At 56.4% G+C, this 26,570-nt stretch overlaps 10 protein-coding genes across 10 annotated transcripts; 4 read left to right on the top strand and 6 right to left on the bottom strand.

Moving 5' to 3' along the window:
* Positions 1-178: 178 nt before the first annotated feature.
* B0I36DRAFT_360761 (4-coumarate-CoA ligase-like protein) lies at positions 179-2,196 on the top strand (the record flags this gene model as incomplete). Its single annotated transcript, XM_046158373.1, has 4 exons — positions 179-278; positions 350-987; positions 1,126-1,720; positions 1,862-2,196. 4 exons carry the CDS (start codon positions 179-181, stop codon positions 2,194-2,196), a joined length of 1,668 nt encoding a protein of 555 aa, XP_046015473.1.
* Positions 2,197-2,608: 412 nt separating this feature from the next.
* B0I36DRAFT_347172 (ATP11 protein-domain-containing protein) lies at positions 2,609-3,697 on the bottom strand (the record flags this gene model as incomplete). The annotated part of the gene is made up of 1 exon (XM_046156540.1): positions 2,609-3,697. The coding sequence occupies one exon, from the start codon at positions 3,695-3,697 to the stop codon at positions 2,609-2,611; it is 1,089 nt and encodes a 362-aa protein (XP_046015472.1).
* Positions 3,698-4,576: 879 nt separating this feature from the next.
* Positions 4,577-5,688, bottom strand: B0I36DRAFT_202854 (ascorbate peroxidase; the record flags this gene model as incomplete). The annotated part of the gene is made up of 2 exons (XM_046148792.1): positions 4,577-5,145; positions 5,214-5,688. Coding segments are annotated over 2 exons (1,044 nt in total), but the record flags the coding sequence as incomplete, so codon positions are not given.
* Positions 5,689-6,572: 884 nt separating this feature from the next.
* Positions 6,573-7,697, bottom strand: B0I36DRAFT_318218 (uncharacterized protein). The gene has a single exon (XM_046153262.1). It carries the CDS (start codon positions 7,358-7,360, stop codon positions 6,776-6,778), a length of 585 nt encoding a protein of 194 aa, XP_046015470.1. The 5' UTR covers positions 7,361-7,697; the 3' UTR covers positions 6,573-6,775.
* On the bottom strand, positions 7,698-10,636 carry B0I36DRAFT_318214 (uncharacterized protein). Its single transcript, XM_046153261.1, has 4 exons — positions 10,415-10,636; positions 9,996-10,315; positions 8,387-9,592; positions 7,698-8,320 (listed from the first exon to the last, which is right to left on the bottom strand). Exons 1-4 carry the CDS (start codon positions 10,484-10,486, stop codon positions 8,152-8,154), a joined length of 1,767 nt encoding a protein of 588 aa, XP_046015469.1. The 5' UTR covers positions 10,487-10,636; the 3' UTR covers positions 7,698-8,151.
* Positions 10,637-12,001: 1,365 nt separating this feature from the next.
* B0I36DRAFT_239798 (SacI homology domain-containing protein) lies at positions 12,002-16,212 on the top strand (the record flags this gene model as incomplete). The annotated part of the gene is made up of 5 exons (XM_046149717.1): positions 12,002-13,926; positions 13,986-14,521; positions 14,576-14,685; positions 14,746-14,855; positions 14,913-16,212. 5 exons carry the CDS (start codon positions 12,002-12,004, stop codon positions 16,210-16,212), a joined length of 3,981 nt encoding a protein of 1,326 aa, XP_046015468.1.
* Positions 16,213-17,245: 1,033 nt separating this feature from the next.
* B0I36DRAFT_429513 (uncharacterized protein) lies at positions 17,246-21,082 on the top strand. The gene is made up of 4 exons (XM_046162502.1): positions 17,246-17,636; positions 17,727-17,884; positions 17,993-20,619; positions 20,691-21,082. The coding sequence occupies exons 1-4, from the start codon at positions 17,519-17,521 to the stop codon at positions 20,779-20,781; spliced, it is 2,994 nt and encodes a 997-aa protein (XP_046015467.1). The 5' UTR covers positions 17,246-17,518; the 3' UTR covers positions 20,782-21,082.
* B0I36DRAFT_318205 (proteasome A-type and B-type) lies at positions 21,083-22,621 on the bottom strand. Its single transcript, XM_046153260.1, has 4 exons — positions 22,373-22,621; positions 22,287-22,305; positions 21,689-22,140; positions 21,083-21,604 (listed from the first exon to the last, which is right to left on the bottom strand). The coding sequence occupies exons 1-4, from the start codon at positions 22,373-22,375 to the stop codon at positions 21,461-21,463; spliced, it is 618 nt and encodes a 205-aa protein (XP_046015466.1). The 5' UTR covers positions 22,376-22,621; the 3' UTR covers positions 21,083-21,460.
* Positions 22,622-22,965: 344 nt separating this feature from the next.
* On the top strand, positions 22,966-24,853 carry B0I36DRAFT_318203 (GLUT4 regulating protein TUG-domain-containing protein). The gene has a single exon (XM_046153259.1). It carries the CDS (start codon positions 23,283-23,285, stop codon positions 24,837-24,839), a length of 1,557 nt encoding a protein of 518 aa, XP_046015465.1. The 5' UTR covers positions 22,966-23,282; the 3' UTR covers positions 24,840-24,853.
* A 589-nt stretch (positions 24,854-25,442) lies between these two features.
* Positions 25,443-26,360, bottom strand: B0I36DRAFT_347165 (60S ribosomal protein L36; the record flags this gene model as incomplete). Its single annotated transcript, XM_046156539.1, has 4 exons — positions 25,443-25,546; positions 25,609-25,670; positions 25,762-25,862; positions 26,304-26,360. The coding sequence occupies 4 exons, from the start codon at positions 26,358-26,360 to the stop codon at positions 25,443-25,445; spliced, it is 324 nt and encodes a 107-aa protein (XP_046015464.1).
* Positions 26,361-26,570: the final 210 nt, after the last annotated feature.

Below are 26,570 nucleotides of genomic sequence, written 5' to 3'. Positions count from 1 at the left end.
TGGTTTTCACACACAACTACACACACAGACACACATCCATTCCTCCTCCCTCATGGCATTGTCGCCCTGAGCAGTCTCTCCCAGTCCCAGGTCCTGATATCAATTGCATCCCCTGCCCTCATTCGGTCATTGCCCCCCTTCACTCACCCTTGCAAGGCTGCCATCCCAATCGTCCACAATGCCGGTCAAGGCGGTCTACCCAGACGTCGTCATTCCAGACGAGGATCTGTGGACATACCAGTTTGAGCAAAAGTCAAAGCCCTTTGCCGAGGACAGAGGTACGTGCATCTACGCCAGCCACACGGGTCTCATCACAGCAACCTGACCTGGCCGCCGCGACGACACTCAGAGATCTACATTGACCCAGACACTGGGCGCTCCTACACATGGGCGCAGACCAAAGCGACAGCCCTCGAGTTCGGCCGGGGCCTGCGGGCTGCCTGGGGCTTCCAGAAGGGCGACGTACTTGGCTTCTTCTCCAACAACACGATCGACTTTGCGCCAGCCTTCTTTGGCGTGCTGTGGTGCGGCGGCGCCGCAATGACGGCAAACCCGGCCTACACGGCGACCGAGCTGGCGTTCCAGCTCAAAGACTCGGGTTCGCGAGGTATCATCACGCAGGCGGCCTTCCTGCCCATAGCCACCGCCGCTGCCAAGGAGGCCGGCATCCCCTTGGACCGCATCATCCTCATGGGCGACGGCCGGGACCAGCAGTTCAAGCACTTCACCAGCATCCGCGACACGGCCAACAAGATCTCTCCCAGCTCACGCGCCAGGCTCGACCCCAAGAAGGACCTCGCGTTCCTCGTGTACAGCTCCGGCACGACAGGCCTGCCCAAGGGCGTCATGCTCACGCACACAAACGTGGTCGCCAACCTCGTCCAGCTGCTCGACTTGGACGGCAAGTACAACGGCCTGCACCACACGGGCGAGCCCGACGGCAAGGGCGACAAGCAGCTCGCCATTCTGCCATTTTTCCACATCTACGTGAGTTATTCTTGCTCAAGGCAGCTCGTATTACCCGTCCTGCTACTATCCCCTACTCGCCATTTTTCGGCCACAACAACGACTCTCTTCTTACGCGTTTGGCGGACAAATCGCTAACTCTCGCAAAACACTTTACAGGGCCTCACCTGCATCGCGCTTCAAGGACTGAAGATGGGTCTGCAGGTCGTCGTGATGCCCAAGTTCGACCTCGAGCGCACGTGCCAGATCATCCAGAAGCACCAGATCACGTACATGTGCATCCCGCCGCCCATCGTGCTCGCGCTGGCCAAGCACCCGCTCGTGGACAAGTACGACCTGTCGAGCGTCAAGTGGCTCAACTCTGGCGCGGCCCCGCTCGGCAAGGAGCTCGTGGAGATGGTCTGGCAGCGGCTCAAGATCCCCGTGATGCAAGGGTACGGCTTGTCGGAGACGAGCCCGACCTTGACGAAGGGCGCCGTGGCAGACTGGGCAAAGTACAACGGCTCGTGCGGCAAGCTCCTGCCCAACATCCTCGCCAAGATTGTGGACATGGACGGCAACGAGCTTGCCCAGGGCGAGGAGGGCGAGCTGTGGGTTAAGGGACCCAATGTGTTTCCGGGTTACCTGAACAGACCCGAGCTCGCCGCCGACACGTTTAGCAAGGACGGGTACTTCCGCACGGGCGACATTGGGTACTACGACAAGAAGGGCAATTTTTACATTACGGACCGGCTCAAGGAGCTGATCAAGTACAGTACGTTGTTCTCTTTTTGGCCCATTTTGGTTATCCTTTCGCGCGTGGCTAGCGCACCTGGGTACTCACCTTCCAGAATCGCTCCACTCAAGTCATTTACATCTATACGATACTTATACTAACGGTGACGCACAAAAACAGAGGGCTTCCAAGTACCTCCCGCCGAGCTCGAGGCCAAGCTCCTGGGCAACCCGCAGATTGACGACGCCTGCGTGATCCCGGCGCACGACCGGGAGCGCGAGACCGAGGTCCCCCGCGCGTACGTCGTGCTCAAGCCGGGCACTGAGAAATCCGACGCCAAGGCCCGGGAGATCCAGGAGTGGCTCGACGCCCAGGTCGCCGAGCACAAGAAGCTGCGCGGCGGGGTGCGCTTCGTCGACGAGATCCCCAAGAACGCGAGCGGCAAGCTGCTGCGGAGGGTGGTCCGGGAGATGGCGCGCAAGGAGGATCGCGTGGAGCAAGGGGCGAAGCTGTAGCCGTGCGTGTGCAGTCAGCGGATGGGTTTGGAGGGAGGCGTCTGAATCACAGGCGTGGCTGGGAATTATATATGAGTACGTATCCATATATATTGTTTGACAAGTTCTGGCGGAAAGTGTAGGAAATTGGGCATCTAAACTTGAGCTCGAATGCACGGATACCAAACATATTGGCTGGCACATGGCTACGACTAGTATATATAGACTCAACTCTAGTATACGTGTTTCCATCCTTCTAAGATGTGGTTTCTTTTTTTGTACAAGGGGCAATCTGCCCTAGCTCATGTCCGGCCCTGGGATTCTTAACCAAAGCTCATTCTTACTCTCACACGTAGCCTACACAACAACACATCTCCGGCTCTTTTTGCAGACAACTTCCTCTGCCCCGGAACGGGGCTGCTTCAGGGCAAAATCAACCCAGGCGCTCACTCTCCTCGAGCAGCTTCTCCACCGTGAACCGACTGTCCCCCTTGCCAAACGCCTCGAGCAGCTCGCGCTTGGCCCCGTCGACGCCCGTCCCGCCGGCCCCCTCGCCGCCGTAGAACCGCTGCATGAGCATGAGCAGCCACTTTGCGTCGTCCAGGCTGGCCCCCCTGCCCTCGACCAGGCTCCCCGCCATGAGCACGACCCCCTGGTCCCGCGCGATGTCCCGGTCAAAGTAGTGCGTCACGCTGGTGTGCGGCTGCGCCCACTCCCCGCGCGCCTTGTACTCTGCGAGCTGGGTGAAGAGCACCGTCGCGGTGCCGCTCTCGGCGTCGAAGACCCACTGCAGGAAGTGAATCTCGGCGCCGACGTCGGCTCCCCGGGGGACGGGCAGGACAAAGATCGGGTGCTTCCGCGCCGTGAGCTCCAGGTGCGCGTAGGTCGTGCTGGGGATCACGGCGCACAGGCTCGTCGGCTTGTGCGCGTGCCGGAGCCGCCAGATCGCGCTCAGCTCCTTCTCGGGCAGGGCGCGCGCCTTGGAGAGGTCGAGGATCTCGGACAGGGGCTTGATCGCGGCGTTCTTGTTCTTGTTCTTGGCCGGTGTCGGTGTTGACTCGGATTGTGATTGTGATGGCGTTGGTGGTGGTGGCGGCGGCGGTTGTGTCAGGCCATCGGGCGAGGCCGCAGTGGTGGTGGTAGTAGTCGTCTTGCTCTGCGATGATGCCGCGGCGGTAGCAGTAGCCCCCCTCGGCGGCTCCGCGTCCGAGAGCAGCGCGTCCAGCCCCGGGACCGACTCGACGCCGTCGCTGCGCCGGTACTGGTGGATCTTGTCCTTGTACGCCTCCTTGAGCTCCGCGACCCCGCCGTGGCCCTCCTCGCGGGCCTTGCGCTCCAGCTGCTCCCTGTACTTCTCGGTCACGCTGCGCGAGGGCGCCTGCGTCGTCGCCAGGAACCGCACGTCGTGGACCGCCGCCCACCGGCGCTGCTGCTGCCGCTGCAGAGGTCGCAGGGCGGCGGGCTGGGCGAGACGGCGGCGCGCCGCCGCCGCCGCCGCGAGGGCACGAGAGGTCGGGAACATTTTTGTTGCGGTGGCACGCATGGTGGTCGTGGCTGTGACCATGCAGGTCCCGAAATGAAGTTTTTCCAGTACGCCCGCTGGCTGGCAGAAGCCTGTGTGGTTCGTCAAGTGTGTCGCTTTGGTGACTTGGATGCTGGAGTTGTAGATGACAAGTTCATCAAAAGTCTCTCTGAATGGCTGTCGGTTGCTGCCAGAAAAAGCTCCCGACGTCGGGCGAGCTTCATAGTGGGGCACCGTTCACCCACTCATCAACGCAACGCACATGAGGACCGCTGACGAAGGCGAATCCCCGTACAAATGTTCCAGCATCATCTTCAATTTCTTGTCAAACCTGTTATAATCTAGGGGGCGTGATGCCTTGGTCCAGTATCTCGCAGCTTCCGTGGTGGGACAGAGCAGGACACAGTCAATCACGGCGCAATCACGTTGCAGGCACGTAGAATAGAGTTGAGGCGAAATCCGGTTGGACAAGCTCTTCGCCACGTTGGAGAACAACAGTGTATCGATTACTCCAACGGGACGAAAAGGCTAGGGCGAGCCAATGAGAAGCTTTGGCATGGTGTTGCAGACCATCCTTGCTCCCCCCAAATTCCATCGTCTCATGAGTCACGAACATCATCACAAGACGACTGTGCGCATTTCCTGTAGCGGGTAAACGGCTTGTTGATCTACTCTAACACAAGCATACATCTATGGCTCAAGGGTCCACCAAGGTCTGACTAGCTCGCCATCGAGGTTCTCCTTCTATATCCGCTCTATGTCCACCTCTATGCTCGGTGCAGGCACAGCACCTTCTAATCTCGTGGTATCATAATGTCCTTCTTTTCCACCGTCGAACTCAATCAAAACTGACTGCACACCCTCTCACGCGTTGGTGGGCTTGAGGACAAAGGGCTCGACACCCTCCTTGAAGGGGACACCGAGCTCAAAGAGCTTGGTGATGACGGCAGAGAAGTCCTTGAAGAAGAGCTCGTTGTCCTTGGCGTACTTCTCGACCCACGGCTTCATGGCCTTGTCCTGGATCAGAGCCACATCAGCGGGCAGCATCATCAATGTCTTGCCCTTGTCCTGGAGCTGGTAAGGGCCGTTCCACTGGCGAGGAGTCCACTTCTCGGAGAGGAGCAGTGTGAAGTAGTCGTTGGTCATGACCGTGGGGGAGAAGGTCCAGGGACCCTCGAAGCCACTGCGGTCAGTGTGGCACCGGCCGAGAGCGTGGGCGCCAGCAAGAGCAACAATCTCCTGGTCGTTGAAGCCCATGCGGTAGAAGATGTCGCGGAGGTGCTTGCTGCCCTGGGCAGCGTCGGGAAGACGTCCATCGGGCGTGCAGGCGGCAGCATCACGATCGGAACGACCAGGGCGGTAGGGAATGATGGGACCCTGCATCTCCTGGATGGCGGCGACACCAGCGAGAATCCACAGGTCGGAATACGAGATCCAGGGGAACTTCTCTGTGGAGGAGCGAAACAGTCAGTGATGTTCCTATCTGAAGGCGTTGAAGTGCGCGCCCGCCACTCACTCTTTACAGGCTCGAGAAAGTCGCGAGCAATCTTGAGACCGGCATTGGCACCGTGGTCACCCTCGGGGGCGAAGCGCATGGTGGCGCCGTTGCTGCCACCGGTACCAGTCTCCTTGTCGTATGTGCCGGAAGCATGCCAGGCCAGTCTGACGAGGACGGGGCCGTAACTGCCGTCATCGTAGTCGTCCTTCTCCTCGAGACGGCTAGCGATCTCGTTGTAAACCTTCTGATAGTCCTCCTTGGTGGCGGAAAAGACCTTGGGGGAGCCGGAGCCCTGACCGAGGACAAAGTAGCCACCAGCACCCACGGCGGCGGCACCGGCGAGCCAGAGGAGGCCGGAAGAGGAGCCGGCCTGCTTGGGAGCCTCGGCCGAGTAGAAGCGGCGGCCGTTCTGGCGGAAGGCCTGGCGGGACGCAGTCGAGAGACCGCTACGAGAAGTGGTGCGCAGAGCGGCGCGGAGGGCCTGGCGGGACATGTTGGCAGCCGACATCTAGAAGGGTGGCGGATGTTAGTTAGTGGGGGTTGCGGAAAAGGACAATGGCCAGTATCCCGAGGATCGGCAGAGAAACAGAGACAGAGATGATGGTCCCAAGTGGTGATCGACTGGGGAGGCGGATATGCTTGTGGAGGTGTTCTCACCTTGTACAGGGTTATGCGGGAGCGACAAGGAATGTACGGAGGTGAGGAGGAGTGGTAAGACGAGGCAAAGGAGCACGAGATGGCGAGTCCGGGGAAGAAGTGGGAAAAGGCGACCCAGAAGCGCTCGGAACGGGGACCCTCTGATCTCACTGCAGGGCCTGGCCGAACCACCTGCCTACAGCAGCAGGCCGGCAACTCGAGAACTGCCAGACGAGCCGCCTGCACGAGGGTCCATCTTCTCGCACGCGGAGCGGCGCCGGCCGCATCGCAGACGACGCTCTTTGATATGGCGTTGATGCCATTGGCTTGGTCAGCATCGTCGGCCCACCGCACATGCTGTTCGGGTCCCACCATCAGGGAGCAGGACAGGGGACTGGCAGCGATGAGGGAGGGTCCTTTCCGTGGGACATCCCCAGCCAGCCCACATCTTCTCACAAGGGGCCCTCCGCCTCTGTCGGGTCGGGTGTCTCGAAAGTATCTGCAGAGTCATTCTGTCGGGTCCAGTCCTTGAAACCTTGGAGCCCCCAACACGCCATCTCCATATCCCTTCGCTGCGCAGACAATGGGCACTGTCTCCGCACTGTGATACTCCCTTCCCCAAGCGGGCTGCTTGAGGTGCCAGAGATAAGACTTAGCACGGTGCTGTACCTGCATGACATGTCATTGGCACACGCCACTGCGAGCGAGCCGAGTTCAGCTCGGCTGCTCAGCTATTCTCAACTTGGGGCCAACGTCGATTTTTCCTGGGTCCACGGCTGGCAGGGGCCGATACCTCCCTCCACGTGTTCGTCCGTCAGGCCAGTGGCCGTCACGGCAGCGGAAGAAGGAATATGCTTCCCGAAGCCTAGAATAATCCACGAGTCATCTCCATCCATCACTCTTCAACAGCTTTGCCTGGGCTGGGGCGGCAACGAGGTTCATGACTAAGGACCTCCTGTCTGCGACTCTGCTGCGTGCGGTGTGGGCTTCCCGCACGCACTGATATCGCGGAGCACTCGGCTCGGCTCACCAATTGCCAGCGCTTTCGCATTAGTGAGCACAAGCCCGCCTTTCTCCGTCTCGGCTTGACCTCGTGCTTTTCTGGGGTCGGTGACGGGTCTGTCGACTGTGCCTGTCTGTCTATTTGGACCCACCCAATTTAAGCATCGCCAACAGCCGAGAACAAGACAAAGCCGAGAGCTGCTGCGCCATGTGGCGAGAGGTCCTTCAAAGTTTTCTTTTTCTCTTTCTTCTTCTTCAATCATATCTGAGATCCTCTGCCAGGCGCTTGTGCATATGCGCTCGCCTGCCCGGAATCGCGCATTTGTATTACGGAAGCGAGTAGCCACGGGACGCGGTGGATACTCGGTCTCGCCGCGTCGTCGCCTCCCTCCATTTTTCCGTCGGCAGGACTTCTTACCACACACTGCGCTGGGTTTTTTGGTCATCTGTCGCGTTACGATCATGCTCCAGGTAACATCTATCTGTATACACCACTGCGTACAGCCCAGGCATGGAGCATTTGTCATCCCTGTCTGCCCAGAACAAACTCCCCTTCTTTGTTTTTTCGTGAAGACTCGTCCTGCACACCTGCTGGACAGACACGTTTTCTTTTTTTGTTGTTGTTCGTATTTGGCTTCTGGTGCTTCCACGGCGTTTCGTCTTTAGGCAGGGTACGCCTACTCTGATAGGGCTGACGGAGCTTAACGCCTGCTGTGCCTTGAAGGGGCCAAGTATCCCGTTCCGCGTAAAGCTGGATTGCTCCTCTCACCAGCCTCAAAGAGAAAAGTGGCCCAAACGCCAAGGACAGGACCTGGTATATTGCACTGTTTCCATCATGCACACAAAAAGTCCAGAGCAGGTCTCCAATCTTTGGTCCACTGACCGTGGTATTGGGTATTCGAATTATTCTACAGTTCATGCTCAATGTTATGTTTTGTGCGCTGCCTATATTGCCGTCAGGCACCCATCCATTCATTATTCCTCAATGCCAGACGCAGATTGCAGCATGATCGGTCGGTCTGTGCTGAGCTTTCCAATCTCCACCCCAAAGTGCCTAGAGCCGACGTCGTGATTCTGAGTACTTGGATGCCACGAAGACGACGACCCTGTACGGGCGAGTTCGTCCGTTCTCCTTGTTGCAATCCAGTGTGGCTAAATGTACAGAAAGGTGACGAGATGAAACTCAGCTTCGGATATCAGTGCCGAACAAGGCAGGCAGCTCGTTGGATACGAAGATTCTCCATGTTAAATTGTCTGCCGCAGCCAAATGAATGGGGTCATCAGAATTGCCCTTTCGGTATCTGAGACAATGTGAGGTTTAGGCGAACGGAGCATTGCCTTGTCCGCTACCCAAGGGCTCGCCGTAGTACTCGTAGTAACCTGGGTACCGATTCTCGGCCTTGAGTTTCGTTGCCTCGTCCAGAGGTCCACTGCTCACACCGTTCTCCTTGGCGGCAGACTTGTCAAGCATTGACAGAGAGGAGGGACTACATTGAAAGGTGATTAGCCCCATGTGAAAGCAGAGCAGCACGCAACGGTCCTGTGAAACTTACCCATATATCTCGCGATCCACTGCCAAGAACTCCTTCATCGCGTCCTTGCCACCCCGATCTTGGAGGTACGCCATGTAAGACAGATGAAGCTCTTGTTTGGATGCTGGTGAGATTCGACTTTTCGTGACCAGTTCAGTGAAGACATGCTTGACACGCTCAGATTGCTGGTCTTCCTCTCCGGCAACTGCCGGCTGCTGCAGCTCGAAATCGATCCACTTTTGCCAAAAGTGCCGGCTATCGGCATACCACTGCATGTTTTTGACGAACACGGTTCTCGCCTCTTCACTTGACCCCTTGGTCCTCCACAGAAGGTAGGCCCAGTGGCTCACAAGGACGGCCTTTGTGAAGAGACCAACATTTTGGGAGTCGATCTGCGATTTGAGTACCTCAATCGCAGCATCAAGTCCGCTCTGCCTCCTCTCGAGGTTGGCCCACGAAATGATGGCTTCGGCACAGTCAGGCAACTGCATCAAGATAGCCTCATGGATAGCGCGGGCCACATCGACACGGCCAGAAGACTCCTCAAAGTATGCGAACTGCAGCCGAATGCCAGGGCGACTGATTGGGACAAAAATTGTCGAGGCACGCATATAGATGTGACGCACTTCTTCCTGCTTCCCAGGCTGTCCCGCCATCCACTTTGCGTAACGAAACCAGAACTCGTCGTACAGAGCACATGTGACAACGCACCGCTCATAGAGGAAGGCTGTTCTGGCATAGTCGCCTGCGCTTTCTTCGAAGTCCAGGTATCGTCGCCAGCTGGTCAGCTGAGCATGCTCAAGCTCTGTGACATGGAAGTAAGGGCGCTTAAGCTCGGACTCGAATGTCCATCGCTTTGTCGTCTCTTCCTGTGTGTGCTGGAATATCTCGAAATACATGGCATCGATCTTCGTCCGTACGTCGCGTTCGACTTCAGCTTCTGAGCGCGCTGCAGCACCATAGGCTGCCGCTTCGGCGTTGACTTCAGCCTGGATGCGAGCCAAGGTCTCGGGTTCGCAGACCTCCGTCAATGGTTGTGTGTGGGCGAGCTGCCGGAACTTTTCGTAGTATCGCGCGTACTGGTGCATGGGAATGCTGATTACTCTTTGTAAGATGGCAAATATCCTGTCTTGGGCCTCTTGTCTTTCCTCGTATTCTAGGTATTTGTCCCAGAAGGGATGGGCTAGAAAATCGAGGCCCACGCAAGTCGCAGCTCTCTCGAAAAGCCTGTGATATTATGTCAGCTAACGCAAACTAAAGGGGAGCGACTGGAATGGGATGGGAGAGGGACGGCAATACAGGCAAAGGAAAGCTGTGCATAATGTGCGCGATCCATATCCGGCATCATGCCGCCAAGCGTAGTAGCGCTGGGCAGAAGAGGCGACAGAAGGTGCAACATGTGACTCTCCGCGGGAATCAGCGCCTGAGATACGACTGTGAGATTCTCCCCAACAAGTTTGGCTGTTGCTGGTATTCTCACCATCGGAAAATATGATTTTGCGCTTGTTTCATGGTGTGACTTGACAACACGGAGTGGTTGTTGCGGGAAAGGGTTTCGAGGCGCACAAGGCCGTGCTGTTCCGATGAATTATGGTTATGGGGATAGGAGGAGGCCCTTCTCAATACTTACTCTCTGACCAGGTGTGGGGTGTGTGTTGTCTCCATCTTGAAAGAACAATACGAGGTCCAGAGATCGACGCAGTTGGTGATGCTGGCGCATCCACGCTCATATATCATCTCGGCAGACTCGGGCCCGGAAATGTTGAACTCAAGGTCGGCATATTTCTTCCAGTACCCGAAGAGCAGCGGGAATTTGAGCAAGAAGCGGTCGTAGGCGTCGCGCAAGGTAGAGAGCGCCTGCGGGCTCGAGTTGCGGTTCAGGCCGCCTTCCTGGGCCTCGCATGCGCGGATGAGCTTCTCCCAGGACTCGAAATTGTCGGTGTCGGCTTCCTGTTTGTGAGCAAGAAATAAAGTCAGCACGGGTCAAGTCATGGCAAGATTTGCTGGTCTTCCAAGCCGGGGCCGGACGGAGGATTGCGACCAACTTACCACCTCAAGCGCGAGTGTCTTGATCTCTGCATTTTCATCTTCAGGCGCGCCAAATTGGTTGAAGTCCGACATGATTGCGGAAGCGGCGCTGCAGAGTGACGACGCAAAGGTACCAGAACGTGCGTGGCGCAGAGGATTCGTCGCGATACGCAGTATTGCTTGATGGACTTGTGTTTGCGATGATGAGGTAGTGGCTGAGGAAGGCGCGAGGCTGGCGATAGCCGCGCTTGAACCAGGAAAATGCGCGGGCGAATCAGAAAGAGGGTCAGCCTGCTTTTTGCGGCCGGCGCTGCAGAGAGCCCCACATACTGGCGTCGTGTGAGGAACCACTCCGCGTTACGTAAGCCATTGGTTTTAATATCCCAGCCCCATCGGCCATGCAAGAAATTTTGTTCATTCTTCACCAGCAAGCATCCTCCTCTCGCCAGACATCAAACACCACAATGGCACGCCTCAGGAGCCGGGACGCCTTTCGCCGGAGATCGCGCCTACCGGAATGCCCGCTAAAGCCTTGTGTGACCTGAAAACTGGCACATCATTTTGTCAAAGCTTTTGTCAGGTAGGTTCGTGCACAACCACCATCGAGCGTGAACTATCGTCGCGGACGCGTTCGAGATGAGATGGTGGACGCCGTGTCCGTGGTGATCGCATTCGAGTATGGGCCAAGTCCCTGAGGGCCCAGGCCTTCTCGCCATTCTATTGGTCTGCTGTTTCATTCCGTGTTCCCCTTGTAGCAGGTCAATGATGATACTCCAAAAACATATTATGATAGGAAGAGGGATATCCAAAATTTTGGAAATGATCTTAACTATATAATCTGAGGCCTGCTGCAAACACATCCTTATCCCCTGGGCGCCGATCCATGATAGCTAGTTTAGACCATCGACGAGTACCGTGACCTTTATCGTGAACAAAAGCAAATCCAGACAAGAGTCAGACACCGACCACTGCGCATGAACTCTCGAGGAGAGTGGTCGCAGACAAGCGTCTCAAAGTCTTTGGCAGAACCGTACTTTTGCTGAGCTGTCCAAGATAATTTGGATGTCGGCACACGTTTGCCATGCATGCACGATGCTTCTTACCAGATCAAGGGTGAATATGGGCAATCTGGCGTAGAAAACCGACAGACAGGCAGGATGGAAGCAGCTTGGGAAATTACAGGATGGACATCACCTGGGCAGCAAGAAAACGTGTCAGCACACACCAGTATTCGTGCCATTTTTGGGGTGTTTCCAGAAGAACAGGCGTATGCTGGCGCAGCTTGGCAGTGGAAACGGGGCGGAGGGGTCCCAGCGCAGTAGCCAGGCTGGCCAACCAAAACGTCATAAGCACTTGCGCCCAAGCTGGAGGCAGCTGACTGCTGCGCAGAGCACACAAATAATCAACGTGGGCATTCAAGCCACGACAACAGGTTTCAAACGACGAGCCAAGCCGGTGTAGCTCGATACGCACACCAATGGCGCAGCCAACCAAGCCTAGCCAACGAATTCGAATGCTGGCAAATGCTCGACTCGATACGGCTTGAATCGGACCTTGAAGCAGCTGCTGGCACAATCCCCATCGCCGGATTCTCCAACAGGTAGCACGATGGAGCAGCATCATATCGCCGGTCCGCCCACTGGCACAACGTCTATCCCTTCGTCCGAAAAGTCGAGCCAGCTTCTGATCCGTGACTATCCACACCGAGCGATCGCCATAGCGACTCCCACGCATGCCCTCATCCTTCGCCACAGCTCTACGACCTCGGAAGCCATAAACGATGGTTTGCTCGCCACGGTGCCGTCTGCACGGCCTCGCACCGATAATCACACGGCGAAATGCATGGTCGAGTTTGCACCGGTTACCAAGTCCCTGTTGGCGGACTTCAGGCCCTTGACTCCTCGGCCGGTGTACGGAACTCTTGGTCTCATCTCCATAGATCAGGATGTGTTTCTTTGTGTGGTTACTCACGCCACAAGAGTCGCTCAGCTGCGCCCTGGCGAGACCGTGGAGCGCATCGTGAGCGTCAACTTCTTCTGTCTCAATAGCGCAGCGTACGACAATGTGTACTTGTTGAATCCCTACGATACCGAGACGGCTGACTCGGCCTCCGTCTACGGCCAGAACTTGGCCAGGAGGGAGGGTGAGATCGAGTACCCATATCAGGAGTTGCAGAAGCTCCTTAGTAATGGAAGCTTCTACTATAGCACGGATTTCGACCTGACGAACAGACTCCAAGACCGGCCCGTTGATTCAGACACCTTCAACATAGACAACTTTGACGACGCCTTCTTGTGGAATTCGTTCATGGTCAATCCTTTGCTTCGCTTTCGCTCACGGCTCCGGCCTCACGAGCGCGAGGCGCTGGATGCTTCACGGATACTCACGTCTGCCATACGGGGTTTCTGTCTCACCATGACAATCCCGCAGTCCGCAGCACCTCTCAGAGCTGCAAACACTGGTCGACCATCTTTCCTCACGGTTGTCTCGCGTTTATCTTGTCAGAGGGCCGGCACTCGGTTCAACAGTCGAGGTATCGACGATGATGGCCACGTTGCGAACTTTGTCGAAACAGAAACTATATACTGGAGTCCGACGGGTGTCCTCTTCTCGTACGCCCAAGTTCGAGGCTCGGTGCCAGTATTTTGGGAGCAAGCTGCCGGACTCATTCCGGGGCAGCAGAAGATCACTGTCACACGTTCAGCGGATGGAGCCCAGCCTGCTTTCGACAGGCACTTTGAAGAATTAGAGCAATCGTACGGTGCTGTACATGTTGTCAACTTGCTCAGCGCCACCAAGCCTGAAGAGGCACAGCTGACCCAGCTGTACCATTATGGGATCCGGCACAGTCCACTATCACGCACTGGAACAACTCAAGATGCTGATCATGCCCTCCTGCGGCACACAGACTATGACTTCCATGCCGAGACGAGAGCGACTGGCTATGAAGCTGCCAGAGGCATTCGACAATACATAGAGAACTCCGCCGATGGCTTCGCATATTATCTTGCTGAGGAAACAGATGATATGTATGAAACAGGTGGAGAGCTGGGTGATCGCCGGAGGTTGGTGGTGGTGCTTCAGCAAGAGGGCATTTTTAGGACCAATTGTCTAGACTGTCTTGATCGGACGAATCTCATCCAAACCCTGATCTCGCAGCTGGCCGTCGAGTCGTTCCTCAACCACCGTGGGGAGTACGCGGCCTCAGATTTCTGGATGAGACACTCTACCCTCTGGGCCGATAATGGCGACGCTCTCTCAAGAATCTATGCTGGAACAGGAGCTCTAAAGACCTCATTCACTCGGCATGGAAAGATGTCTCTCGCCGGTGCTTTCGCCGATGCCCGAAAGAGTGCCACCAGACTCTATATCAACAACTTTGCCGACAAGGCGAGGCAGAATACCATTGATCTCTTGCTTGGAAGGCTAGTCGGGCAAGCCCCTGTGCTACTCTTCGACCCAATCAGTGACTTTATCTCCAACGAGCTTGCGAAACGCAGCAATGAGTATTCTTCGACAGAGACCGTCAACATGTGAGTACGCTCATATAGTTATTGCCCTTAATTTTCTCATTACTGACACAGTCTCATAGATGGGTCGGAACTTTCAATCTGAATGGCAAGACAACTGGCATCCAAGACGACCTTTCGCCATGGTTGTTTCCTCCGGAGCTCGGCTCGGAGCAGCCCGAGATTGTGGTTGTTGGCTTTCAAGAGATTGTCGAGCTCAGTGCACAGCAAATCATGAACAGCGACCCAACAAGAAAGCAGCAGTGGGAGAAGGCTATAAAGACGGCACTCAATCGAAGAGCCGATGAGTTGAATGGCGAGCGCTATGTCCTCCTTCGGAGCGGACAGCTTGTAGGTGCTGCATTGTGCATATTCGTAAAGTCTTCTGCACTGCCAAAAATCAAGAACGTCGAGGGAAGTGTTAAGAAGACAGGCATGTCGGGGATTGCTGGCAACAAGGGTGCCGTCGGTATCCGAATGGAGTACGCCAATACCCAAATATGTTTCGTCACTGCCCATCTTGCGGCAGGATTCGCAAACTACGACGAACGGAACCGAGATTATGCAACTATCGACCACGGACTCAGGTTTCAGAGGAACAGAGGCATTGTCGATCATGGTATGGTTTCCATCTGATTCGAAAGTGTAATACAAGGACTGACTAGTGACCTAGACACCGTCATTTGGCTGGGGGATTTCAATTACCGTGTCGGTTTGACTTACGAGAGAGCCATGGAACTTGTTCGGAGGAGGGATATTGAAAAGCTCTACGAGAACGATCAAGTACGTTCAGCATTACCGTCTCAGCCCGCTCGTGCGGCTCCCTTGCTAATAGCATCGCAGTTGAATCTTCAAATGGTTGCTGGTCTCTCTTTTCCGCACTACTCTGAGGCTCGCATCACCTTCATGCCAACCTACAAATTTGACATTGGCACAGATCGATACGACACCTCGTAAGTCTTGGCGGCGCTGGCATGGACAGTAAGTAGCGTGTGCTAACACCAGATCAGCGAGAAAGCTCGAATACCCGCCTGGACAGATCGCATCTTGCGCAAAGGCACGAATATAAGGCAGCTATGCTACAACTCTGCTGATCTGAGGTTCTCTGATCACAGACCTGTGTACGCCACGTTTCAATGTACTGTCAGTATTGTGGACGAGGCGAGGCGCGACAAGCTCAGCCGGCAGTTGTACGAGCGGCGTAGGGCCGAAGTGGGACAATCCGTCGCGAACTTGTTGAGCGAGGACTCAGATGAAGATGAAGATCTGATCGGTTACGATCCTATCGAGCCAGGGCTCCCACCTGCAAGTTCGGACCAGCAACGATGGTGGCTAGACAACGGCAAGATGGCACAATCAACAATCGCGCCGCCTAAAAGCTCAGGGAACAACCAGGAGGACTCCGTCATGACATTGAACCCCAAGCGACCTGCGAATCCTTTCACTCCCACTGAGGAGCCTGACTGGGTTGCTGTTCCTCGGTCCAACTCGAGGCTGTCATCCTTCTCATCATTGTCCAGCTCACCTTACGAGCATGTTGGTCATTCCATGCAACTAGCAGCCAGCGCGTCCACGATTCCGCCACGCAAGTTGCCGCCCCCATTCGACTCGACCAAGCTGGCAGGACAGACTGGGCGAATGCAGCTGGCGGACGACACGCCCGCCACGAGGCAAAGAGTCGAAGTTGCCCCTCCGCCGCCACCTCGTCGGACCACAGGTGCCCAGATTAATGCGGTTCCCGCCGCGCCCTTATCCACCACTTCTGTAGGCAGTTCCGAATCTGTCCCATTGAGCAGCACGGGGAGCAGCACAGCTACGCAGGGTGGCAACAAGTCCAAGCCGCCACCAGTAGCGCGCAAACCGGCACATCTAAGCACAACGTCCCCCGCGACCAGCCCAAGGCTGTCAGAAGCTACCATGACCGGTGACCCGGGCAAGACCTCCCCGCTGCGACCGCCGTCCGGAAAGATCTCTGATCTGACTTCAAGGCTTCAGGCAACAGGTCAGGGACATCTGACGGGCGGGATGCAGCGCACGACGTCCTTCCCGCTGAAAGGCACGGCCCCCGGGACGGGCCACCATCCAGGACCCACATCACCACCGGGCGGCGTCAGCCTGCCGGGCCTTGGCCAGCTTGAGCGCAAGGCGGTCCCACCCAGACGAGCCGGAACGTTTGCGGGTTCAGATGCGCAGGCAGCCTATCAACAACATCAGCCGGCTGGGAGAAGCATCCCACGGAAGCCTATCGATCTGCTGGACAGTGACGAGGGCAGCGACATGAATGGCTGGGAGACCTTGAAACCCACATGAAGCGATGGAAATCTGGAATACACAAAATCAATGGCACGTATAGATTATAGACGACGGCTCGCCTCGGCACGAGTCCTGAAATATCCCGAGGTCATCTCTGAAGTATCAGGCCCGATTGGTGCTCACGGAAGCGGACGGCAAGGACGGGCAACACGGCACGTCCTGGGAGGGGCGTGCCGCCGTGATGCCGAACAGGTTGACCCCACAGCCGCGCGTTTTCGTGGGGACTGCGCAACCGACAAGGGCACGCTTCGGACAGCTGACACGCGTGTTGTGGTCAGCGTTGAACATTTGGGGGCTGGGTGTTGGAAAAGCTGGACTTGGTCCACCGGGTCTGCTCTGGGAAAGACAAAGGTGTTGTCAGGGAAGACTAGAGGGCAGGTCACCTACAAACCAGGAGGGGGTAGTCGAACGCCACGACTCAGGTGGCAATCATTTGCAGGCTTGCTGTATGTCGCACGGTAATCATGAAGAAAGCTTGACGAGACAAGATAGTAGGGCCCCTCTTCCTCCGTGCCTACTGCGTATAGAGTTTCCAGACTGACATGGATGATGGTCCTAAGCTTCTTGCCGAGATGAGAGCAGACTTTGGGATTTGGTGACAGGAGCTTTTGTCTCGTGGCGCATTTGTCGAGTCCGGGGAGTGCGCCCCGATGCGTGCGTGGGCCAGAACGTGGCGGCTGTGGGGTATGCCTGGGCGGGTGTGCTGGACTGTGCGTGGCGGCGACTGGTGCGTACCTTGCCGGGCTTGCTTGCGGCGGCGCGGCAGGCCTCGAGTCGGCGATGCAGGCAGGGTCCCACCACCCCAGCAGACAAAGATTCCCCAGTCCGGCCACCTTCCGCGTCGATGGGCTTCTCTCTGATTTCTAATGACGCTCGACAGGCACCAAGTAGACAGCAGATTGTCGCACGCAGAGAGGCACTGGCCGGCAACATCCGTTCGTTGCCAGAGTGCTGCTAGCAGCTGCCATCCGCGCAGCACTCCAAACCCCCAAACCCGGCGACGCTAGAACCAAACCCAGCAGGCGCAGGGCCCCCAGGCACCACCACCACCACACACCACCCCTCCGTCCCGCATTCGAGACATCTGGCCTCTTTTTCCCCAACTGCGCCAATCCTTCTGCGCTGCGCACCGGCCCAGTAGAGACACATATTATTCCCCCCCAGGGCAGAGCCGCATTGGACTCCCACTCTCAGCTTCCCGTGTCGCAGTCCCAGTCCCCGGGATCACGCAATACTCAAGGGTCCTCTCCTTCTCCTTCTCGAGCCTGTCCTGCCCGCCTGTGCCTCCGCCGTCCAAGCAACCATGGAGGCTTCCTTCGCGCAGCCTATCGACAAGGTCCTCGCCGGCTTCGGCGTCAGCGCTGACGCCGGCCTGACCGACGAGCAGGTCAACACTCTCCGCGCAAAGCACGGCAAGAACTGTAGGTGTCCTCCCCAGAACGCAACCCCCCAAAGACGGCTGACGGCCGCGGCAAACTGACTGCATGCTAACTGTCCCTCGTGCGACCCAGCAATCCCGGAAGAACCCCCGACTCCTCTGTGGGAGCTCATCCTCGAGCAATTCAAGGATCAGCTCGTCCTCATCCTCCTCGGTTCTGCTGCCGTCTCCCTCCTCCTCGCCTTCCTCGAGGACGAGGGTGGCTGGAGCGCATTCGTCGATCCTGCCGTTGTATGTACTTGCCACCCTCGACCTCAAGTTGCGATTCCCTCTTTGCCGAGCGGCCTGCTATGGTTGTCAGGGTCACCTGCTAACACATGCGCTGTCTCCTGCCTCTAGATTCTCACGATCCTCATCCTCAATGCCGTCGTTGGTGTCTCACAAGAGAGCAGTGCCGAGAAGGCCATCGCCGCTCTCCAGGAATACTCAGCCACCCTCGCCAGTGTCATCCGCAACGACGGTCAGATCTCGCGCATCAAGGCCGATTTCCTGGTTCCTGGTGATATCGTCTCTGTGACCGTCGGCGATCGTATCCCGGCGGACTGCCGCCTAATCTCAATTGAAAGCAACTCGTTCGCGGTCGACCAAGCTATTCTCACTGGCGAGAGCGAGAGCGTGGGCAAAGACGACCATGCCGTGCTTAAAGATGACAAGGCTGTCCTCCAGGACCAAATCAACATGCTCTTCTCTGGAACCACTGTCGTCACTGGCCGTGCCCGTGCTATCGTTGTGCAGACTGGCTCGAACACCGCAATTGGAGATATTCACGAGAGCATTACTGCCCAGATCTCCGAGCCAACCCCGCTGAAGCAGAAGCTCAACGACTTTGGTGACTCTCTCGCCAAGGTCATCACCGTCATCTGCATCCTCGTCTGGCTTATCAACATTCCCAACTTTGCCGACCCCAGCCACGGACACTGGAGCAAGGGCGCAATCTACTACCTCAAGATCGCCGTTTCCCTTGGTGTCGCCGCTATCCCCGAGGGTCTTGCCGTCGTCATCACTACCTGTCTCGCCCTCGGCACACGCAAGATGGCTGCCAAGAATGCCGTTGTCCGCAGCCTGCCTTCTGTTGAGACTCTTGGCAGCTGCAGCGTCATCTGCTCGGACAAGACTGGTACCCTAACCACCAACCAGATGAGCGTCGCCAAAGTTGTGTACCTCTCCGAGAACGGCTCTGATCTCGAGGAACTGGATGTGCAGGGTACCACTTATGCCCCCAAGGGTGACGTTCTCCGTGGTGGCAAGGTTGTCCGTGACCTTGCACAGTCCTCGGCTACTATCCGCCAGATCAATGAGGTCGCCGCTCTTTGCAATGATGCCCGGCTCAACTACGACGCTCGCACCGGCAACTTCACCAATGTGGGCGAGTCTACCGAGGGAGCCCTTCGTGTCTTGGCTGAGAAGATTGGACCTTGCGCGCCTGCCAACTCGAACCCTGAGGCCTGTGTCCACCATGCTAGCGGTTACTACGACTCCAAGTACCCGCGCTTGGCGACTTATGAATTCTCGCGCGATCGCAAGAGCATGTCCGTTCTCGTCAAGGACGGTTCCAAGAAGAAGCTCCTGGTCAAGGGCGCGCCTGAGTCGATTCTCGAGCGCTGCTCCCACGCTCTGGTCGGTGCTGATGGAAAGCGTGTTGCGATGAGCAGCAAGATCTACGACACTCTGTCACGCGAAATTGTTGAGTATGGAAACCGCGGCCTCAGAGTGATTGCCCTTGCCAGCATCGACGACGTCTCCTCCAGCCCGCTCATCACCTCTGCCAAGTCCACCGCACAGTACGCCCAGCTTGAACAGGATCTGACTCTTCTCGGTCTCGTTGGGATGCTGGATCCTCCCCGCCCTGAAGTCGCTGGTGCCATCAAGGAGTGCAAGGATGCCGGCATCCGAGTCATCGTCATCACTGGAGACAATCGCAACACGGCCGAGAGCATCTGCCGGTCAATTGGTGTCTTTGGCGAGTACGAAGATCTCAAGGGCAAGAGCTTCACTGGTCGCGAGTTTGACAACTTGAGCCCTTCCGAACAACTCGAGGCTGCGAAAAAGGCCTCACTCTTCTCGCGTGTCGAGCCCAGCCACAAGTCCAAGCTTGTTGATCTCCTTCAGTCCCTGGGTGAGGTCGTCGCGATGACTGGTGATGGTGTCAATGATGCCCCTGCCCTCAAGAAGGCTGATATCGGTGTTGCCATGGGTTCTGGAACGGATGTTGCGAAGCTGGCTGCGGACATGGTTCTGGCTGATGACAACTTCGCCACTATCGAAGTTGCCATCGAAGAGGGACGTTCCATCTACAACAACACCCAGCAGTTTATCCGCTACCTCATCTCGTCCAACATCGGAGAGGTTGTCTCTATCTTCGTCACCGCGGCTCTTGGCATGCCAGAGGCTCTCGTCCCTGTTCAGCTCCTCTGGGTCAACCTGGTCACTGATGGTCTCCCTGCCACTGCTCTGTCCTTCAACCCTCCTGACCACGACATCATGAGACGCACCCCGAGAAAGCGTGATGAGCCTCTCATTGGCGGCTGGTTGTTCTTCCGGTACCTCGTCATTGGCACCTACGTTGGCGTTGCCACCGTTGCTGGTTACGCCTGGTGGTTTATGTATAACCCCGAGGGCCCTCAGATCAGCTTCTACCAGCTCTCGCACTTCCACCGCTGCTCGGCCGAGTTTTCCGAGATTGGCTGCTCCATGTTCCACGGCGACATGGCCAAGGCTGCATCGACCGTCTCGCTCTCGATTCTCGTGGTCATTGAGATGTTCAACGCTATGAACGCGTTGTCGTCCAGCGAGTCCCTACTGACCCTGCCTCTATGGGAGAACATGATGCTCGTCTACGCCATCTGCCTGTCCATGGCCCTGCATTTCGCACTACTCTATACGCCGTTCCTGCAGAGTCTCTTCTCGATTCTGCCGCTCAACTGGAATGAGTGGAAGGCAGTGCTCATCATCAGCGCGCCAGTCATGTGAGTGTTCCAGTCGTGCCACTAATTCATTGTTCCTTGTTTGTAATGCCCACTAACGATCTTCTTCACAGTTTCATCGATGAGATTCTCAAGTTCTTTGAGAGACAACTGTTCATCCAGAAGACGACAGACCATGCTGTCAAGGCGAAGAAGGAGGCGTAAACTGACGGACTGTGCATGCTTAGAGAGATGCCCCCCCCCTGAACCATTACCATATCCTTGCCCACATATCTCATCATCTGCATCAGCATCTGCATCAGCATCTGCATCAGTCCTTTGTAGAATATATATCTCGTCAGAAAGAATTCAAGTCTAGAAAGGCCATGGACAGACAAAGGCATGTGGCTGCCGCGAGTAAACAAGAGCATATGCATACGATAGCAAGAGAGGTTCATAGACAAAAAGAAGAAGAGAAAAGATATACATCAAATTTCACCACAACGACACACAGAACCCCCATGAGTGCACACGAAAAGGCGGATGAGCCACAGCAGTTAAGCGTAGGGAATGGAACATCAAGAGTACAAAAGATGAGCTGCCCGACACTACATGCCTGGAAGGGCACAGGCCTCTGGGCAGAGTCATGTCGCGGAACAATCAGAAGGACAGAAAATACGAGCTCACTGGATTAGCATAGTCACTACGATGAGACGTCACTCCGCCTGTTCGCTTCCAGACTTGTCCTCTAGGCTTGTCTCACAGGACCCGCTGTTTTGCATCTCATCTTCACGTCAGCAAAGCAGGTGACTTTGTCAGATTTGTCTGGAAGAACAAAGATCTATGTTGGGTGTCTTTCTCTTCTTTGCTGTGGCTCAAGTTTATTTCGCCATCTTGTGAATGCCTAATCTTGCCGTCCCTTGAGTAACCTCTTGGTCACCTTGTCCTTCTCAATGATGTATACGTGGGCACCCCAGCCGGACAACGCGTCTCTGTCGACGGCGTTGAGCAGCGCTTGTGAGATGGTCTCAAAGAGATCCTCAGGTTCCTGGTGAAGCATCCAATTAGTATGGGCAGATCTCGATCGGATGCAATGTGCCTGCGTGGGCAGGGTGGTGGGGTAAACGCGTACCAAATCGGGCTCCCACAAACTCTCGCACATGCCGAAGAGCTGCTCGCTCGCTGTTCCGCTGACGATGAAGTCCTTTGCAAAGTCGATACAGCCGATGGAGTCGAAGCCGCAGATGAAGGGCTTGCCCGACTTGGGCTCGAGACCGGCGACGACGGGGCTGACAAAGTAGGGGCCGAACCGGCGCTCGTACAGCGAAGAGGAGACAAGATTGGCGAATGTGGTTGGGGCAATGTTGCGCTCCTCGCGCAGGCGGTACATGTTGACCTTGTAGCGGAAGAGGTCTGAGACGGTAGTGACGTCCGTCGCGAGACCCGTCAGGCCTAGGAAGACGTCGCCGTACTGGAAGATCTTTGGGAAGTTGTTGGAGACTGTCAGAGCCTGCAGACCAAGGCGCAGGTCACATGCGATGGCCACGCAGTCTTTTCCGACCATGGCCACACAGGCGCCGCCATCTATTGAGGGAGCTGGTCAGCATGCTGTTTGTGGATAGGAGCCATCTGTGTTGTTCCCGGACTAGGCCTGTCAAGAGCTTCGAGGGGTGGCCGGGTGGCCGGGTGGCCTGGGAGGTGCACGTTTCATCACGGAGGGTGTTGCATACTGATATCGAACGGTGACGACTATATCGCAGCATCGGCGGGTTAGCTCCGTGTTCTCCTGTGTCCATAAACCAGATCTGCTACTCACCATGATGGCTATGCGGTCGTATCGAGGGCCTCAGAAGGCTGGCGAGAGGCGGTCGTCGACGGCTCCGCACCAAGGATGGCGATGGGACAGACGTGGAATTGAAGCCTGAAGGGCAAGCGGCAGGCAGGGACTCGGGGGAGGCGACGTGAGGTTGTCTGGAGTCGTCTGGTTGTCGTGATGCGGGTGGAGGAGGCTTGGGGTGTGGTGGTGCTGGGAGCTCGGGCAGCTCGCAGGCGCCCGCGGCTGACGTCGAGGCTGTCGAGCTGTCGTAGCTCGCTCAAGGCGGCGGGCCTGGCGGGTGGTGCCCACAGCAGCTACAGCAAGCACGCACAGGCAAACACGCTGTCGCGGCAGGTGCACGCACGCACGACCTACCAGAGGATGCCCGCCCCGCGCAGCCTCCCTCCTGCCGCAGGCTGCCCGCTGCCGGGTAACCCACTACCGCATCTTGCATCTCAGCCAAAGGTCCCCTGTTCTTCGTGAATGCCATGACCATAAACAGCTTCGAAGCTTTCCTGCGTCAGAGGCGTGCTCGCCATCTACCTACTGCCGCCCTGTTGCTGTGATGCCTCTCTGTGTGCTTGCGTTGCGGTGCCAGCTGTCTGGGCGTGTTAGCGACCATCCTCGCCTTGCCCACCCGTTTCCAGGGCCTTCGAAGCTCCCCCGCAGGCACCGGGCCAGGCACGAATGCTTGCGCCACCTGCTCCCCCACCTGACAATGCCATGCTCTGGCCAGGGTCGACTTCCCGCTTCGATATACAAGTCCCCCCAGCCCTCCAAACCTCCAAGTGGCATCCGCTTGCCAACACGGAAACACGGACCTAAGCGCCTTTCTTTGCAAATAGACTCAGCTGTTGGCTAGACGGATCGTACATTTGTTGCTCGCAACGTCACGCTCACTCATCCACGGATGGCGTCAAACGTCAAGGTCGTCGGCACTGACCTCCGGCAAGTCGTCATCAAGGTCAACCCCAGCACCCGCCTTACCGAAGTTCTCGAGCAGGCCTGCGAGAAGCTCAAGGTCTCTCCGGCACGCTTCCAGCTCAGGCACAAATCGAAGCTCGTCGACCTCTCCCACACATACCGCACTTCCGGCCTTGTACAGGGCGCAAGGCTCGAACTTGTCGCTCGCTCAAACACTCCAACACCAATCAGCGTTGCGCTCCAGCTTCCGCCTCCCGAGGGAGGCAGGCTCACGAAGAAGCTTCCTAGCGATTACACAATATGGAAGGTCCTGCGTCAGTTCGAGAGCGAAAAGGACGCCCAGGGCAGAGCACGCAACTTCACCGAGCGAGGAATCCCGGCGACGGCGAATGGCTCTGGCAGCGGGCAGCTCTACTACGAGACCCCTGTTGTCCAGCTAGGCAATGACACCCAGAAGCTGTCCACCTTTACAGACTTCCAGAAGACCTTGTCGCAGCTCGGCTACAACACCGGTGGAGTTCTGCTTCGATTGTCATTCCAGAGGACGGAGAGGACCTTCTTCGAAGCGACTACTGAGATAGACCAGTATTTCAAGGAGGACGTTGCCGACAAGCAGCCAGCGAATGCCGAGACTCAACAGACACAGTCGAGCGAAGTTCTTAACACCCAGACGGAGAGTACTTCGCAATCAGAGGCCGCCTCTTCTCAACCTGTTGCGCCTCAGCATGAATCGACACTGTCGACAGGAGTTGGTCAACAGATGGAACTCACTTCCGGAACGACACCACGGAGCGAGGAACCAGTTAGAGAGCAAGCCAGCGATGAAAATACTATGGTCGTCGGGCCCCCTCCTACTTCAACAGAAGCTCGGCCTATTAGAATATACGAAGCGCCGTCTTCAACCGCGCCAGCAGCCGCTGTCGACAAAGATGCGGATGAGGCCTTCGTTCCTGGTATCGAACAGGCCCGTGCTCATCAGAGCTTGCTGAAATCGTTGGGAGAGAACAAGCGGCTGCTTTCCGATCGCGAACTCGAGGAGAAAGCTGCTGCCCAAAAGGAGGCGCTGGCGAAGACGCAACAAATTCTGATTAGAGTCAGGCATCCCGACAACACGATGTTCGAGCGAGAATACGGCCAGGATGATACTGGTAGCGTCTTGTATGCCGATGTCAGGTCACAGATGGCGAATCCTACAGCGGCATTTAAGCTTGTCATCCCTCCTCGCGAGCTCATTCGAGACACCAATGAGTCGGCAGGCAAGTTGATCACTGGCTACAAATTGCGCACCAACACTCTCGTCAACTTCGTGTGGGACGAGAGCGTGTCCCCAGAGATCCGCAAGAAACCTTTTCTTAAGGATAGTGCTGCCAGCAAAGCGCAACAAGTCAGGATCCCAGACATACCTGATGTTGCGAGCAAGGCGAACGAGGCTGGCAACGGCTCATCCATGACAGGCATGCCGGCTCAGAGCAAGCCAAGCGCTAGTGGTGACGGATCTGGCTTTAAAAAGCCAAAGTGGCTGAAAGGCTTCAGCAAAAAATAAGATGATTGACGACATGGGAAGCATCGCATTTGTATGGAGTTTGGGCTTGATAGCGTTCTGTTTGCTAGACCATTCAGCGTAATCCAACGTATCATGGACAGATGCTATCCAAAAAAGTTTTACAATTGGTGACACGATACATGTACGTAGGAAGGAGGTTCTTGTACACCGCGCCGTTGGCTGTGCGTCATCAGAACATTGTCAGTGCGAACTTGGTATATCATTGTCGGATCGAGATATCATCTACGGAGGCAATTCCACCAGAGGAGTCATCGTATGTGAGTGTAAGCTCACGGTCTTGAGTCGTGAAAGAAAATCAATTGCCTTCCATAAAAATGACGCCGGACCATGCCATAATTTTTGTCCCTGTTGGTATCTAGACCTTAACAACATTTTTTTTCTTCTTCATTCCCGCACGCCTTTTCGTGGCGCGGTGGGCTGCCGTCTGCAGAGCCTGGCAGCAGATACATCTTGTCCGCCACGCATGATCCACCTCTCCCAGTGATCTTCATTTCAGATGATCCATGGGAGGGATAGTATCATGAAAGTCTCGCCCATTTCGAAAGTTTTTTTGTTACTTTTCAAAGATGGATCAGGACCTGCTTAGTGGGCAGCAGTGCGGCGAGACTCGGCGATGACGCGCTGGAGCTCGTCGACCTTCTTCTTGGCACGGCCGAAGGTACCGAGCTGTGATGCTGTTAGCTTGACTATTGTGCGATCAAGTCGATATAACAGCGCTGGATGCTTACCCTCTTCTTCGCGAGCTTACGGGCACGCTTGTCCTTGCTGTTGCGCAGCAACTCAACAACACGGCGCTCGTAGGGGGCAAGGCTGACAAGCGAACCACGTTAGTAACTTTATTTTCGAATTGGAAGAAAAAAAGAAAAAAAAGCACATCAGTTTTCTTGGGATAAAGACTTACCCAGCAACCTCCTTGACGATGTCACGGACGAAGGCGGTGCGCTTGCTCAGGTGGCCCTTGGTGCGGGAAACACGGGGCTTGACGACGCGAGCGGTGGTTTTCTATACGAGCAAAAGTATTCCAGTCAGCCCCAGCGTCCATCGTCTGCCATGACTTTTTTTGTGTGCGTGTGGGATGCGACGCAGAAATGTAGCAAGAGCAGAGATCCTCCACGAGGTGAGACGGTGGTCGTGAAAGGGTTCCGTTTGGTATGTAATGTATGCATGATGTGTGTGTCCATCCATCCATTCATTTATTCATTCCTCCTTCCCCTTCGCGAACAGCGGCGTCGGGGGCGCTCGTGGTCGGATCTCTTGCCTCCTTCTTCACTCTTTTTCCTCTTCTCTCTCGCGCGAGACATTGCTGCGGCGGGGCTTTTCGGCGATCGGTCGCTTTCTGGCTCTTGCTCGCAGGTTTTGCCGTGCGCACGGAGAGTAGGTGTTGTGTGGTTCGGATGTGGGCAAAGTGGTGATGCTACGGGCGGTGTGGGTGGTTCATCTTACGTGGCCACGGTTAAGACCGATGGTGAGCCCGGAGCGGGCGGGAGCTTCCTTGGCCATCTCTGCGGTTGTTGACGGTGATGTCGCTAGATGGGGGTTGTCGTTAGTATCGTCGATGGAGATTCCTCAAAGGCAAGGTCAGGGAGGAAGGGCCCGAAAAGTTTCACTGCACGGGGCTGATTTTGCCAATAACCCTTGGTGTGGGCAAATTGGTGGGGCGGGTATCAAAAGTGGGTCTGGGTCAAGTATTTACGCGAATGTGCCGAACTC

The sequence above is a fragment of the Microdochium trichocladiopsis genome (genome assembly GCF_020744255.1).
Source record: "Microdochium trichocladiopsis strain MPI-CAGE-CH-0230 chromosome Unknown B0I36scaffold_3, whole genome shotgun sequence".
NCBI lineage: Eukaryota > Fungi > Ascomycota > Sordariomycetes > Xylariales > Microdochiaceae > Microdochium > Microdochium trichocladiopsis.
This window is presented reverse-complemented; position numbering and strand designations above follow the sequence as displayed.

Coding starts and splice junctions, on each gene's coding strand:
- B0I36DRAFT_318218 (XM_046153262.1), bottom strand. CDS start 7,360: ATGACAAATGCTCCATGCCTGGGCTGTACGCAGTGGTGTATACAGATA.
- B0I36DRAFT_318214 (XM_046153261.1), bottom strand. CDS start 10,486: ATGTCGGACTTCAACCAATTTGGCGCGCCTGAAGATGAAAATGCAGAG. Junction 10,316..10,414: donor AGACACTCGCGCTTGAGGTG/GTAAGTTGGTCG, acceptor GCTCACAAACAG/GAAGCCGACACCGACAATTT. Junction 9,593..9,995: donor ACCCCACACCTGGTCAGAGA/GTAAGTATTGAG, acceptor ATAATATCACAG/GCTTTTCGAGAGAGCTGCGA.
- B0I36DRAFT_429513 (XM_046162502.1), top strand. CDS start 17,519: ATGGAGGCTTCCTTCGCGCAGCCTATCGACAAGGTCCTCGCCGGCTTC. Junction 17,637..17,726: donor CGCAAAGCACGGCAAGAACT/GTAGGTGTCCTC, acceptor CGTGCGACCCAG/CAATCCCGGAAGAACCCCCG. Junction 20,620..20,690: donor ATCATCAGCGCGCCAGTCAT/GTGAGTGTTCCA, acceptor TCTTCTTCACAG/TTTCATCGATGAGATTCTCA.
- B0I36DRAFT_318205 (XM_046153260.1), bottom strand. Junction 21,605..21,688: donor GTTTGTGGGAGCCCGATTTG/GTACGCGTTTAC, acceptor ATGCTTCACCAG/GAACCTGAGGATCTCTTTGA.
- B0I36DRAFT_318203 (XM_046153259.1), top strand. CDS start 23,283: ATGGCGTCAAACGTCAAGGTCGTCGGCACTGACCTCCGGCAAGTCGTC.